The sequence below is a fragment of the Chiloscyllium punctatum genome, chromosome 5, assembly GCF_047496795.1.
Source record: "Chiloscyllium punctatum isolate Juve2018m chromosome 5, sChiPun1.3, whole genome shotgun sequence".
Taxonomy (NCBI): domain Eukaryota; kingdom Metazoa; phylum Chordata; class Chondrichthyes; order Orectolobiformes; family Hemiscylliidae; genus Chiloscyllium; species Chiloscyllium punctatum.
In genome coordinates this window covers 18,135,318-18,150,964 of record NC_092743.1, presented here as the reverse complement: position 1 = coordinate 18,150,964, position 15,647 = coordinate 18,135,318, and the positions used below count along the sequence as shown (strand labels likewise).

The 15,647-nt window shown below is 41.6% G+C and overlaps 1 protein-coding gene across 1 annotated transcript in view; it reads left to right on the top strand.

The window, feature by feature from the left end:
• The first annotated feature begins 666 nt into the window (after positions 1 to 666).
• vapal (VAMP (vesicle-associated membrane protein)-associated protein A, like) overlaps positions 667 to 15,647 on the top strand; it is an 83,354-nt gene continuing 68,373 nt past the window's right edge. The window contains exon 1 of the mRNA XM_072569846.1: positions 667 to 835. Coding sequence (XP_072425947.1) covers positions 778 to 835 — 58 coding nt within the window. The 5' untranslated portion in view covers positions 667 to 777. The remainder of the gene's footprint in view (positions 836 to 15,647) is intronic.

Below are 15,647 nucleotides of genomic sequence, written 5' to 3'. Positions count from 1 at the left end.
CTCGGTTTTGATTATGCTGGTAGATTAGATTAGATTGCTTACAGAGTGGAAACAGGCCTTTCGGCCCAACAAGTCCACACCGCCCCGCCGAAGCGCAACCCACCCATACCCCTACATTTACCCCTTACCTAACACTATGTGCAATTTAACATGGCCAATTCACCTGACCTGCACATCTTTGGACTGTGGGAGGAAACCGGAGCACCCGGAGGAAACCCACGCAGACACGGGGAGAACGTGCAAACTCCACACAGTCAGTCACCTGAGGTGGGAATTGAACCCAGGTCTCTGGCACTGTGAGGCAGCAGTGCCACCGTGGTATATGAGCCCTGGTAGAGACTGCAAACCGTGCAGGGAATGCTCCCTCCTTCGCCTTGCTCACAATTGTTACAAGAGGGCGCTGAAGCGGATGATTCTTGAACGAGGGGGGGGGACCTCCTGGCTCAGAGGAGGGGACCGCTACCGCTGCGCCACACCAGCGAACGATGAACTATCACCTTCCAACGGCACAGCGCACGCGCGCGCGCGGCCGATGAGCGGCTCAGGCGGACTCACGGCGCCGTTGCGTGAGTGCGCGCACGCACGCACCCGGCGCGAGCACGTCGACGTCCTGCAGAGTCTGAGTGAGGCGGAGGGAGCGACAGAAAAAAACCGGCCCCTTTTACCCTTCCCCCCCCCCCCCCTCCCCGGCTCTGCTCCTCCAGGAGAGGATCGGATAAGCGCCATCAGGCAGCAAAGTCTCTGAGTGTCAGCCCTTTCCCCCCCTCCCCCACGACAATGGCCAGACTGGAGCAAGTACTGATCCTTGATCCGCCCGTCGAGCTCAAATTCAAAGGTGACTGACGCTCGCACCGACATGTTATTTATTTATTAATTAATATTACTCTGCATTACACGGACCGGGTGAGCTCCTGTTACACGTTCACACTCTTCTTCCGTTTTCTTCACATCCTTCACCGGTGTGCGGCTGTGGCCCCGCCGCCGTTATTTGCCTCTCCCCGCTTTGGGTGGTTTGGGGTTAGGAGGCGGGGTGGGTTGACCCCTCAGCATCTCTCTCCTCTCCTCTCCCACCCACCCGATTCCCCACTCCGGGGGTGTCGGGGATCCCCGGCCGGCTCCACTCCAATCCCCCCTCCCCCGGCAGGTCGCTAGCCGCAGCCGCCATTTTGGTAACGCGGACTAGGCCGCGCCTGAAGCCTCGACTTCTTCGTGGTGGTGGCGGCGGGTACCGGGCTCGGTGTGCCGGGATTCCCGGGGGAGGATCGGCTCGGCTCGGCTCGGTTCACTCTTCTCGAAGCTTTGCTCCGCGGCCTGTTAGAGGGCGGGGGGCGGAAATCAATCAGTTTATGCAGAGTGAGCCCCACGTCCCCCGGTCTTTTTCTGAGCTTTTTGTTTGCTGGCCCTTTGGGACACACTGGAATCGGGAACCGGTTCTTTAGAGTAGGGAAAAGGTGCCGCACGAATGCTGTGTTCACCGCACAGCACATGGGATTCAGAGACTCAAGATTATTTTTTTCATCCAAGTTGCATCCTTCAGGCGTGTAGTAGCCGTGATCTATTTTCAGCAACATTTCTATGTGCACAGACATCCACCCTTATTTCAAAAACGTACATAAAATTGCCGTTTGTAATAGTGGAAAATAGTTTATTGAAATGTCTCAGACAAACATAGATGACAAGGATTAGGTAATACTTTAAAATTGCCGAATGGTTTAGTAAATACATTTTTTTTACTAAGAGCTAGCCTTCTAAATTGCTACATTGATACATTAAATCCTTTCCCTATGCAATGGAATAGCTTTGCTTCTTGTGTGTTTTTATAGATATAGTTAGCTGAATTATGGCGGAAGTGCAAGACATTTGAGATACTGGTTTTAAATATTTCTATTTCTCATTCTTTTACGTTTTAAGAAATGTGTTCAGACAAAAAGAAAACTTAAGGTTTAAGTACTGTAATTAAGTTTAGGATAGCTAGATACTTGTGTGTTAGATTCTGAAGATTTTGTGATGCTGAGATAAAAATAGTTTCACTCAAATTTAGTGTCAAGTCCTGATACCAAAGTTGTGCCACAGCTGATTAAGAAGAACCTCAGTATGCCCTGACCTGTTTGTTTAACTTAATGTGATATTGCCTTACTAGTCTCTTATCATAGAACTAACTAGCTCCACCCAAAGTGCCAACGAGGCTGTTGGAGACATGACTGAGCTGCAATCTCTGCCCTTTGACACCAAGTAGATTATGTTTCTTAAGATCGCTAGTATGACATGATCTTGTACTTTCTTTGGCTCGGCTTCATTCCAAAGAACAGATCGAATAAGTAATTTATGCTCTTTACCTTATTGCTGATTCCAGATGACATTTAAGTTTGAACTTTTAAAATTGTTACTAATTTTCAGACCAATATACTGTTGCTGGAAAGCAAGATAATATTTTGTTATAAATAAATTGCTGAATGTGTCAAATTTTAAATAAGGAGAAAAGGTCACTATCAATAAAGATTGGTAAAGGCTAAAAGGGATGTGACAAGCTTACATTTGTCTTTCCAAATGTTCTGTTAAGAGATGGAATGATTTTGAAATGTTTTATCCTCTTCATTGGTGGGATTATTGCATTTGTTTTGGAGTTCGTGAGATCATGTTGAAGTTGTATTCAGCTTGCCATGGTTTGGGATTTTTATTTCTGATTTTAAATAAATTGAGGAGAAAATAGTTTTAAACAAAGGAACTTAATTGGAATTATATCTTATTACACTGAGTGAATCCCACCAAACTCAATTTTCGTAAGTAAAAATTCTACTTGAGGAAGTCCTCTATTGACTGTAGCCACAGCAAAGTCTGATGATATCAAGTTCAGCTCAGGCAAGGGCATCTTTGAATTTCCACCTCCTGTTCTTCCTCCACTGAAAAATCTGTACTTCATGTTGAATACTATCTGGAAGTAATGTTGAGGATATGAAGGGCACCAAGTGTTCTCTTGGTGGGCAAATTCAGTGACCATTTGAGCTTGGTAGCTCTGCTACTGTCTGAGCTCTTAAGGACATGAATGCTGTGCTAAGACTCTGATAGGCAAACTGTGGGAACCAACAAGTGACTAGAAAGACCTCATCCTCACAAGTTTCTGTCACGATGCATTTGTCTCTGACAGCACGGAGAGAAATGACAGACATTGTGTGGAAATAAAGTCCTGTGGTTTTTGAATATCTTTTCCATCATCTGTGTGGCACTTTGACCATGTTAACTATGATCCAAGAGGCTCCACAAATATCCCCATCCTCATCGATGGTAGAACCTAGGATGTCAGTTGCAGTAGACCAGGATGTAGAATTTGCAAGGATTATCAGTCAGTGCTGAACGGGTGATCCATCTTAGTGTCCTCCTGCGTTCGCATTTTAACATCTTTAGTCTTCTGTTCAATTCCATTTGTTCCTTATAATACCAGTTGAACTAATGAAATGCAACAAAGGTTATGGATTGTTTTTTATTTGTCCATAGGATGTGAATATTTCTGGCATGATCAGCGTTTGTTGCCCCTTCCTAATTACCTTTGAGAGCATGTTGATTAGCCATTTTCTTGAATGTTCGCAGTCCGTGATGTAGGTTAACTCATGGTGCTGTTGAAGATAAAATTCCAGTTATTAATCAGTGGTATAAAGAAATGGCAATATAGTACCCCAGCAGTATTGTGCCGATGTAGCATTCCAAAGCTAGACATGCCCTCCAGCCAAATTATTTTCCCATGCAGCTAAAGCACTGGTGTTTATCTGACAATGTTTTATTGCACTGAGATTCCCTGTCCACACTCATTCAACTCAACCAATAACTTCCTAGCTCAGTTGCCAACTAAGTAATGGTAGATGCTGTTAACAGTCCTATCAGGAAGCAATTCCAGCAATAATATAATTGTGTTTAGTTTTAAGTTGCTCCAAATGTGTTTCAACTTCAAAATTCCTTGTAGTCATGGTCCAAACAGAAAGTAGCTGATTTCTAATCATATTCATTGAGATGATGTGGACTTTGGCAGGGCCAGGATTTATTTCCCATCCGTTGTTGCCTTTGAGAAGCTGTCAGTGAGTTGTGCCTTGAACTGCTGTAATTGATTTAATCAATATAAATATACCCATGATGCCATTATGGAGTGAGTTGTACAACTTTCACCCAATGACAACAAAAGAAAGGCAATATATTTCCAACTCAGGATGATAGTACTTTGAGAGGAACTTTGAAGTGGTGTTCCCTTGTATCTGCTGACCTTGTCCTTTTAGATGATAATGATCATGGATTTGAAAGATGCTGTCTGAAGGATCTCTTTGAATTCTATAGTGCATCTTTTGTTGGAACACCGGGATGCTACTGTGCATTTGTGTGAAGAAATGAATATTTGTGGATATAGTGATGATCAAGTGGGCTACTTTGTCTGGGTGGTGTTAAGCAGCTTGTTTTAGATCTGGCAAGTCGAGAGTGTTCCGTCACACTGCTGACTAGTTTATTGTAGATAGTGTACAGGCTTTGGGGAGTCAGGAGGTCAGTTATTGCTGCATTCCTAGCACAATTTCTAGTCGTTAAATGCTCCCTCCCCCCAGGATGTTCACAGTGAAGGATATAGGTGAAGTTGTACATTTTGTTTTGTAACTCTGGTGAAGTCCTCAAGACATTTCATTGTGTTAAAGACATTACATGGTGTTGTCCAGGTCCAACCATTTTCAAATGCTTCTGGCAAGGTGGTGGCATAGTTATAATGTCACTAAACTAATAATCCATAACCTCAGGCTCATGTTTTGGGACATTAGTCACGCTGGGTTTCAACCCAGTGGTGACATTTACATTCAATAAAAAAAACCTAGATTTTAATGGCTAGCCGAATCGTGATGTGGCGATGCCGGTGTTGGACTGGGGTGTACAAAGTTAAAAATCTCACAACGCCAGGTTGTAGTCCAATAGGTTTATTTGGAAGCGCTAGCTTTCAGAGTGCTGCTCCTTCATCAGGTGGTTGAAGGAGCAGCGCTCCGTAAGCTAGTGCTTCCAAATAAACCTGTTGGACTATAATCTGGTGTTGTCATTTTTAACTTTGTAGCCTAATTGTGACCATCTATCCAAAAATGTAAAGACCCATCTGATTGACCATATCCTTTTGGGAAGAAAAGCTGCCATCTTTATCAGACTATGGGCACTTGAAGTGGTTGGCCCTCAACTGCCCTCTTAGCAATTAGAGATGGGCAATAAATGCTGGCCTAGCCAGCAGTGTCCACATCCTATGAATTAAATCTTTAAAAAATGATTTTCTGCCATAAGGTCAGAAGTGGGGCCATGGAAATGTCATTGTTTGAGTACTAGGCAATTAAAAGCAGTGAGGAGAACTATTCGAGGTGGGGATGCTTAAGAACTGCTGGAATTAGATCAATGCAAATATCTTGGAGGATTGTGGACTGGGCGGAAGGCTAGAAAGTAGGAAACTAGCCAGGAGTGTGTTAGAATTCAAGGTATAATTCAATCCAAATTCAAATAGCTTCCCACCAGACCATAGAATTGCTCTCTCATTAGAGAGAGAGAGAGAGAGAGAGAGATGACTAGTGCTCGTTTAACCAGAGGGCCACCACACCTCAGGTGAGGGGAGAAGTTGAGAAGATAAATCCTTCATGTTAACTTGACCTGGTATGGCGATTGAACTCATTCTGATGACATCGCTCTGCATTTTAAACCAGAAATCCAGCCAACTGAGTTGATTGCTGAGGAGAAAGTGAGGACTGGAGATCAAGGTCAAAGGTGTGGTGCTGGAAAACCACAGCAGGTCAGGCTGCATCCGAAGAACAGAAGAACCAATGTTCCGGGCATGAGCCCTTTGTCAGGAATGGGGAGCAGAGTTTAGAGTGGGATTGAAAATAATAGCTTCAATCTTAATATTAATTGAAGAAAATTCAGACAATAATGAATGTTTGATAAACTGTCCAATTTAGTGACAGTGTGAGAGTTGAAAGGAGCTGGATATTGTCTGTATACATGTGAAAACCAGTGCTTCACTTTTGAATGATGTTACCAAGAGTTACTTAGAGAGATGACGAATAGCAGAGGACCAAGGTTAGATTCTTGGGGTATCCCAGAGATAATGGCATAGAATATGGACAAGAAGCTATTATAAATAATATACTAGCTATAATTATTTAAGCCAGAACAGCAAACCCAACTAGCTGAACAAGTTGAGAAGCATTGCAGGATTTATTTAATGTGGTAAATTGTATCAAAGGGCTTCAGACAGATGGTAAAATATGATGATTGGTCATAGTCACATAGAATGTAACTTGTTCCTTTTATTAAGAGGTATTATGATACTCTGGAAGTGCCAGAAACTTGATTATGGAAGTAGTTTTTGCATGAAATATAACTTAAAAATTCAAAAATTGATTATAAAGATCAGTGTTTATTTAAACTCTTCAAAAACTCTGCTAACTCTCTGCTGCAGGATTGGTTGAAGAAAATACTACAGATTTATAGATTCCTTGGGGAAACAGTGGCCTTGTGGTATTATTGGTAGAGTATTAATCCAGAAACAACTAATATTTTGCGGACTTGGGTTCAAATTCTGCTTGGCAGAAGTTGGAATTTGAATTCAATAAAAAAAATCTGGAGTTAAGAACCTACTGTGACCTTGAAGACATTATTGATTGATTAAAAATCCACCTGGTACTCCAAAGGGAAGGAAACCTGACCTGCTTACCTGATTGGCCTACATCTGATTCCAGACCCACAGCAATGTGGTTAACTCTCATCCATCCTCTGGGTAATTATGGATGGGCAATGAATGTTGGCCTAGCCAGCAACGTCACATCCTGTGAATGAATTTTAAAAAAGAGAAATTTGAAAAGCATGTGAGGGAGATACCAATGGAATGGAATGGTAGATGTTTTGATATAATATGATTGGGTAGAGTTTTGAGTGGAGTACACATACTGAAATAGACTGGTTGAACAGCCTCTTTTGGTCTGAAATTAGTCTTCAGCCCCTGATTGTAATTTTTAAATCCAGCTTAGATGGTAATAATTTGATTATTGCATTTTTACTTAGCTTTTTTTTAAGCTATCTCTGTTCTTGGACATGAAGAAAGAAAATAAACTTTGGACAGATTTAGACCCTGACTTGGTTTAATCTTCACTGTCAAATAATCTGAAGCTATCGCTAAACACTGGAACATAAAAATCAAAACCAGAATCTTGCAAACATATGTTAGACATGACCAGGTCATAAATACGTAGAGCAGACGCTTTGTGATCCTTGTTAATAAATATGTATAGCTCTATACTCTTGGCGTGACTGTCAGGTGCACTTCTGTGTCTGATACATCAATCAGATTTCCAATTCTTTTCTCCTTGTGGCTGCTGACTTCAGGTTAAAAACATGAAGGATTGTGTTTCAGATAAAATGCTTATAACTTAACTTTCAAAACACAAGTCAATTTTAAAAGCATTGTTCATTCTTCAATAGGAAAGCTTGATATGCTTTTAAAGTTCAGGTTCAAGTGTTTTTTGTCAGCTGCAGGGAATTGTGTGTTGATTTCATCTTGCTATATGAGTATCCTTCGCTCTTTTTTGTGAGAAGGAATTGAGTTATGCTTCAGTGAAATGACAATATAAAATGAGTTGAATTTTCAGAGAAAAACAGTTTAATCACAAAGTGCCATCTAACAAATGAAATTTGACTTGATCCCATAATATGAGAAATCTGATACACTACATAAAGCATGCTGTATCTTTGCTTTGAAACATTACACCTTTGCCAAAACAATGCCAAATAAGATCTAGTACAGAATTTGTATGATGGTTGGCTTGCAGTGTCATTTGTGTGCTCAGAGGTGCAGCTTTAGGTGTCAGTCTGTTGGAATGGATTCCGGTTCCACTGTTGTCAGACTTTGGATTCTGGTAGAACACTGGCAGTGCCCTCCAGAAGGTCCAGGTTCAAGTCAGCTTCAGGGATTTGTCCAACCATGGAACATGTTCAAGCAGGTTGAAAAGTAAATATGGCTTATTTATTTGAGCTGTCACATAATGTCGATGTGACCTAAAGCACTTTATAGACGCTGTTTTAATTAAAGCATAGTAAGTATTTGTGATGTTGGAAACACAGTAGCCAATTTGCATACATCAAGGCCGAAAGGGAGGAACTGCATATCAGTTATTCTTTATCGTTGGTGTTACTGTGTTAATATTTGTGTTAATTTCCTGAGCAACTTGAGTTAGTCTCCAACTGGTCATAGAAATTCTCTTATGTTTTTCATTTCTTCCAAGGAACTAATTGGTCAAGTATTACATCAGTTGTGTGTTTTGATCCTGTTAGTTTCCTGTAAGAACAGGTTTAAAGAAATAAAGTTACCTTTTTCTGTGGACAGCCTTTCTCAAGGGACACTGTTGTCTTTGTACTCATTAAGAAAAGCCTATCAGGCTTAAATGTTCTTTTGTGAAAACTTAGGAACAGGAAAAAGCCATTCAGCACTTCAAACCAATTCTACCGTTAATTACATCATGCAATAATTTGTAACTGCTCGTTGCATTTATAATTAAACAGCAAATAAGAGCAATTGTAGGAAATTGCCCAGCTCAACATAATCATAACTGATCCTCTATTGCAACACCATATGTCCATGCTCTGCCCATACACTCCATACACTCTGATACTTTTGGCCTCTAGAAATTATATTGTTTTCTTTAAACATATTCATGATTAGAACTCCACACTATTCTGGAAGGGCATTCTAGAAGTTTACATTGTTCTGGTTCCCCACCCACTGGTCAGAGGAAATATCATTCCTGCATGGCATCTGTTCAACCCTGTCAGAATTCTTGGTTTCAATGAGATCCCTTCTCATTCTTTTAAATGCCAGTGAATATTGCCCTAGTCAATCCATTCTCTCCTATGTAAGAAACCAGCCATTCCTGAACTTCATCTGGTGACCCTTTATGGCATTCCCTCTGTAGCAACTATATATGTACTTGAGTAAGTCTCAACAAAATCTTGTACTACTTTAATCCTATACTCAAACCCTGTTACAATGAAGGTCAATGTACCATTTGCCTTTCAAACTGCTTACCGTAGCTGTATGCTTGCTTTCAGTAACTGGTGTATGTGAACATCCAGGTTTCAACATTTCCTGATCTATCATCATTTAACTCATGTTTTGCTTGTTTTTTCCTGTTTGAAGTGTGTGACTTGATATTTGCCATGTTATACTGCATATGCCATGCACTTGCCCACTCACTCAATTTGACATCCTCTTCACTGCACCTATCTTTTTGTAATCAGCAAACCTGGAATTGTTGCATTTGATTCCCTCATCAAAATTGTTACATAGTGAATAGTTGGGGTCCAGCCACATCCTTGCTGCACCCCACTTGTTGCTGCTTACACTCTGAAAAAGACCTGTTTCTTCCTACTCTGTTTCTTGACTGTTGCAGGAGTATTATTAAACAAAATTGGATTCAACAGGACACATGGTAATATTAAGATTGACAACTGTGAATTTTGTCGAAGAGAGAGCTTATAAAAAGTCTTAAAGGAGGAAAGGGAAATGGAAATATTTCGAAAGAGAATTCCAGAATTTGGAGACAGACAGTTGCCAGGAAGAGAGGACAAGTTGGTGGCAAGAAAGTTATGTTTGGGATGAAGAGCAGAGCTAATAGCTTTCTGTCTGCCCAATGTTGGAGAAACTGTTTATCTGACTGCTTGCCTAACAGTGTTGTATAAACAATGTTGAGACTGAGGTGGAAGAGCAATAGAGCTGATTATTATCAACATACATATGGAAACTGATGCTGTGTTCATGGATGATGATGAAGAGAAGCATGCAGATGTTGTAATGGAGGTAATAGATGATAGATCTTTGGTACCATGGAAGTAATGATACGCGAGTGAGCGTAAAATCCATTTTGGGGAATTCTCTGCTGTGACAGGATAGATCAAAATGAAACCAGACAATTACAATCCCATGCAGCAGGACAGCAGCAGAAAGACCTTGAAACAATATTTTAAGGAACCCCTGCACTTTCTGTACTCCTCTATGACAACCAATTTTTTGCCCTTGGCATCTGCCATAAGCTTCCTCCTGTTCCTTATCAAATTGTCTATGCCCTTTGACATCCAGGGTTCTCTGATTTAGTTGATCTATCTTTCACCTCTACAGGGTTATGTTGGGACTGCACTTTCACTCTTAGCCTATTGAATGATTCCCACTGCTCTGAGATGGATTTTCCTTCTCATATCTGTTCTGAGACCATGTTGGCCAGATCCTCCCCCCTCCCTTGCCCCCCCATTCCTGAATTTCACGTGGCTAATCCACTTAGCCTGTACATCCATGGACACTATCAGCAATTTAGTATGGCCAATCAACATAACCTACAGATGTTTGAATTGTGGGAGGAAAGTTGATGTTACCTTAATCTTATTCAATTATGATTACTAAGATCAAAATGCTTCCCCACTGACATATCTCCCATTTGCCAGGCTTCTGGAAGCTTATTGCAGATACTGAGAGTATAAAATTAGGTTTGCCACTGCGCCTTCCCTTGTAGTACTTTATGCATGCTGGCTTAGGAAGTTCTCATGGTCACATTTTAAGTATTTTACACTTTGTCTATGAAAGTAGCTAATTCAATACTAAATTGGCTTGAAGGTAGGAGGCAGAAGGTGATGGTCGAGGATTGCTTTTTGAACTGAAGGCCTGTGACCAGTTTTGTCCCACAAGAATCTGTTGGTGCCACTGCTTTTTGTCATTTATATAAGTGATTTGGATGTAAATATAGAATGCACAGTTAAGAAATTTGCGGCTGACACCAAAATAAGAGAAATGGACAGTGGAAAAAGGTTATCTCAGTACAATGGGACTTTGATCAGATGGACCAGTGGACTGGAGAGTGTCAGATAGAGTTTAATTTGGATAAATGTGAGGTGTTGCATTTTGGCAAGGCAAACCAAGACAGGATCTACGCATGTAATGGTAGTGCGCTGGGGAATATTGCCGAGCAAAGAGACCTAGAGTCATAGAGGTGTACAGCATGGAAACTGACCCTTTCGTCCAACTTAGGGATGCAGGTGCATAGTTCCTTGGAAGTGGAGTCGCAAGTAGACAGGCTGATGAAGAAGACTTTTGGCATAATGTCATTGATCAGAACATTGAATATTGGAGTAGTGTTGTCATGCTGTGGCTGTACACTGCATTGGCGAAGCCACTTTTGGAATACTGTATGTAACTTTGGTCACCCTTCTATAGGGAGGATGGTTTTAAACTTGAGAGGGTGCAAAAAGACTTAAAAGGATGTTGCTGGGAATGAAAGGTTTGAATAATAGGGACAGGCTGAATAGGCTGGGGCTTTTTTCCCTGGAGCTTAGACTGAGGGGTGTCCTTACAGAGGTTTAATAAAATCTTGAGGGGCATGGGTAAGGTGAATAGTCAATGTCCTTTTCCTTGAGTGGGAGATTCCAAAACTAGTGGGCATAGGTTGAAGGTGAGGGGGGAAAGATTTAACCAGGATCCAAGTGGCGGCATTTTTACGCAGATGGTGGTGCATATAAGGAACAAGCTGCCAAAGGGGTACAGCTACAACATGTAAAAAGCATCAGCTTGGGTCTATGAATAGGAAAGGTTTAGAGGAGTATGGCCAAATGCTGGCACATGGATCTAGGTCAGATGGGATTTCTGGACGGCATGAATGAATTGGATCAAAAGGTCTGTTTCCGTGCTGTATGACTCTGACTCCAAGTTGAAATCCCTACTCTTATTATCCCTTATTTTTGTAGTTCTGAGATATTCCTTCCTATCTCTCACTGACTATTAGGGGACCTATACTGAATCTCGAAAATGTGATAGTCTCTTTTTTGAAGGTTGAAGTTGTGTCCATATGGCCTCACTTGAGAAACCTGTCAAGATACCATCTGTACTTAGGACACTAATGGACTCTTTGATCAATATTGCAATACTACTTCCCTTCCAGGCCACGCACCATCCTAATTTGGAAATATATTGCCATTCCTTCACTGCCACTGTTTCAAAATCCTGGAATTCCCTTCCAAAGGGCATTGTGGGTTAAACTACAGCGCATGGCCTGCAGTGGTTCAAGAAGGCAGCTCAGTACCACCTTCTCAAGGGCAATTAAGGTGGACAGTAAATGCTGGCCAGCCAGCAATGCCCACGTCCCATAATTTGATAACAACAATCCTGAACAGGTGACTTAGCTATTTTGTCAGAGACAGTATAATTAGGATAGAAGTATTAGCAGTTGCTGTGGCAGTGTGGAAAATGGCCAGAAAAAAATGGCTGTTGACTTAAACAGCAGATGGTTAATTTGTTTTATCAGCTCTGTTCCGAAACATAGGGGCCAAAATCTTTGAGGTGATTTTCTGCATGAATGAGATATGATTAAATCTACTGGCAAGGATTAAGAATACAAGAGTTATTTTAATGGCTGAATGTGATAATGCATTAAAAAGTTTTGTGGATTCGCAACCAAGAATGCAATCATTTTCAACTGATACTTAAGTGGAAAGTTTGCATTTTGAGGTTGCAATGCCTGAGAACTAATTTCTCATGAGGTAGTATACATTTAGTGATGTTTTACTTTTCTATTGGTACATTCTTCCCCATAACTAGTCAGTTTAACGTCTTTGGGCATGTAAATATTTTCAGCTCCTAACCTAGCTGCTTGGAAAACAGAGCATTGGAGTATTTATGTGATGTTTTGTGATTATGGTTGGAATTATCTATGCCAACATGTTTGTAAGGACTTGAAAATTTCAATACCAATGATTTGTGATATTGCTTGCGTGGAGATAGAAGGACAATCAACTGTTTAGTTTTAGGAGCCGATGTATCATTTCACAAAGAACACATGCTGATTGAAAAATATAGAAATGTTGCATTCAACTTGCATCATAGTTTATCAAAGTGAAGTGAGAGAATTGATAAACAGCAAGTTTCAAGGTGTTATCATCTTTCATTGTATGCGTTGCTTTCTCATTTATGCTGTGAGTGCATTTTTGTGCTGATTCCTTTTTGATGATGGATACTGGTTGCACTGTTCTTTGTGCATCATTTGAATAGTTGAGTGATTTGAGAGGGAAGGTGGTGTTGTTTTGATCAAGAGCTCCAGGCTAACAGTCAGTGGACATGGGTTTGAATCCCACCAAAGTGAAATTTGAATTCAATAAAAATGTCCTAAGAAGTGAGCCTAATAGTGGCAATGTAATCACTGTCGATTGTGACAAAAACTAAATGGTTCACCAGTGTACATCAGGAAAGAAAATCTTGTCATTATTGTAAATCCATAATAGTGAGGTTGACTTCACTGCATTCTGGTAAGTTAGGAATGGGCAATAAATTCTGATCTAGCCAGTGACGCCTAAGTCCCATGAGTGAATTTAAAAAAAAACACAGAATCACAAGTTTCAGTGGCCCCAAATGATAAACTGCATTGGACACATTGAGGAATAACATGAAAAATTGTTTTTAAATCTGTATGCATAACTTGTTATATGATAGATCTTGAGTGGTGCAATAAAGTCCACTCATGAGGATGCATTCATGGCAAGTGTTGCAGTCGCTGAGTTTTGTCAACAGTGAAAATGGTCATCTGTGCATGTGCAATATGCAGTCTCTGCATAATGCACATGTTTAGACCTGCAAAACTGTGGTTGAGTAAACATGACAGTGGGTGAAAAACTATGCTAAATATCGCATAGCTAAACAATTTGTGTTGTATGGGCATCTGATGACCAGGTGGGACATCAACACCCCAAAGTTTTTTCTTTGTCATGTCGACAGTAAATCACTATTTTTGGATTTGCTGTTGTATCTGTCTTCTAATTAATCTGTTCAGAGATGTTATTACACAACTCTGGTACAGCTAAGCTTGAACCTGAGAGACTTGGGCAAGTTTCTGCACTGTGCAAGTGTTTAAACAAGGCTAATGATTAATAGGATGCTGTGTCCAGAAGGATACTTGGCTCCGGATGGTTCTAAGTCCCTTAAGCATTGTTGGAGCTACAGTTGTCCAGGAAAATAGAAGACATTACGTTGCACTCCTGGCTTCTTCCTTGCAAATAATTGCAAGTCTTTGGTGAATCAGCTTTCATGTAACCATAATATTTGTGTGACTGGTCTGGTTAAGTGTCTGATCGTTGGTGACCAATGCTCCTCTCATTTGTAATGCCATGTATACCGAGATAGGATGTTTCAAAATACCTTTGATGGAGTTGACCATTTCATAGCATTTGAATACTTCCTGCTTTTAATAAAAGGTTATACCTGGACACTTTTCCACTTATTAGGTAGATACCATTGCAACTACAACAGTAGTTGAACTGAAACAGTTTGCATAAGCATACTGTTTTGGAAAACATCTTGACTACAACAGAATGTTGTTGAGGCCTATAATCTTTGTTTTATCCTATACATTCATCTGCTTCTTAATCTCTCAGTGAATCGAAATGGCTGAGGTCTGGCATCTGGTGGGGACGAACAGGAAGAGAAAGATTACCTTGACTGTTGGGTGAATATAGTTTCAAATACTTGAGGCTTTTTCAATGTCCTTTACCATTGTTAAGCCTCCTAATTAGTGTTTAATTTTTCACAGCCTGTTTTGACTCGGTGTAACAGGACAGATAGCTTTGATCTGAGCCATTGCTTGTTAGTTCGCTTTGATTTAAGTTATTGATTGTTGGATCACTTAATATTGTGGAGAAATTGAGGACTGCAGATGCTGGAGATCAGAGCTGAAAAACATGTTGCTGGAAAAGCGCAGCAGGTCAGGCAGCATCCAAGGAGCAGGAGAATCGCAGTTTCGGGCATAAGCCCTTCTTCAGGAATGAAGAAGGTGTGCCAAGCAGACTAAGGTAAAAGGTAGGGAGGAGAAACTTGGGGGAGGGATGTTGGGAATGCGATAGGTGGAAGGAGGTTAAGGTGAGGGTGATAGGCCGGAGAGGGGGTGAGGGTGGAGAGGTCGGGAAGAAGATTGCAGGTCAAGAAGGCGGTGCTGACTCCGAGGGTTGGGGCTGAGATAAGGCGGGGGGAGGGGAAATGAGGAAGCTGGAGAAATGTGCATTCATCTCTTGTGGTTGGAGGGTTCCTAGGCGGAAGATGAGGCGCTCTTCCTCCAGGCGTCGTGTTGCCATGGTCTGGCGATGGAGGAGGCCAAGGACCTGCATGTCCTTGGCGGAGTGGGAGGGGGAGTTAGTGTTCAGCCACAGGGCAGTTGGGTTAGTTGGTGCGGGTGTCCCAGAGGTGTTCTCTGAAACGTTCCGCAGGTAGGCAGCCTGTCTCCCCAATGTAGAGGAGGCCACATCGGATGCAGTAAATGATGTGTGTGGAGGTGCAGTTGAATTTGTGACGGATATGGAAGGATCCCTTGGGGCCTTGGAGTGAAGTGAGGGGGGGAGGTGTGGGCGCAAAATTTGCATTTCTCGCGGTTGCAGGGGAAAGTGCCGGGAATGGAGGTTGAGTAGGTGGGGGGTGTGGACCTGACGAGGGAGTCGCGGAGGAGGTGGTCTTTCTGGAACGCTGATAGGGGAGGGGAGGGAAAGATATCCTTGGTGGTGGGGTCTGTTTGGAGGTGGCGGAAATGATGAAGGATGATATGATGTTTCTGGATATCTTTCCCTCCCCTCCCATATCAGCG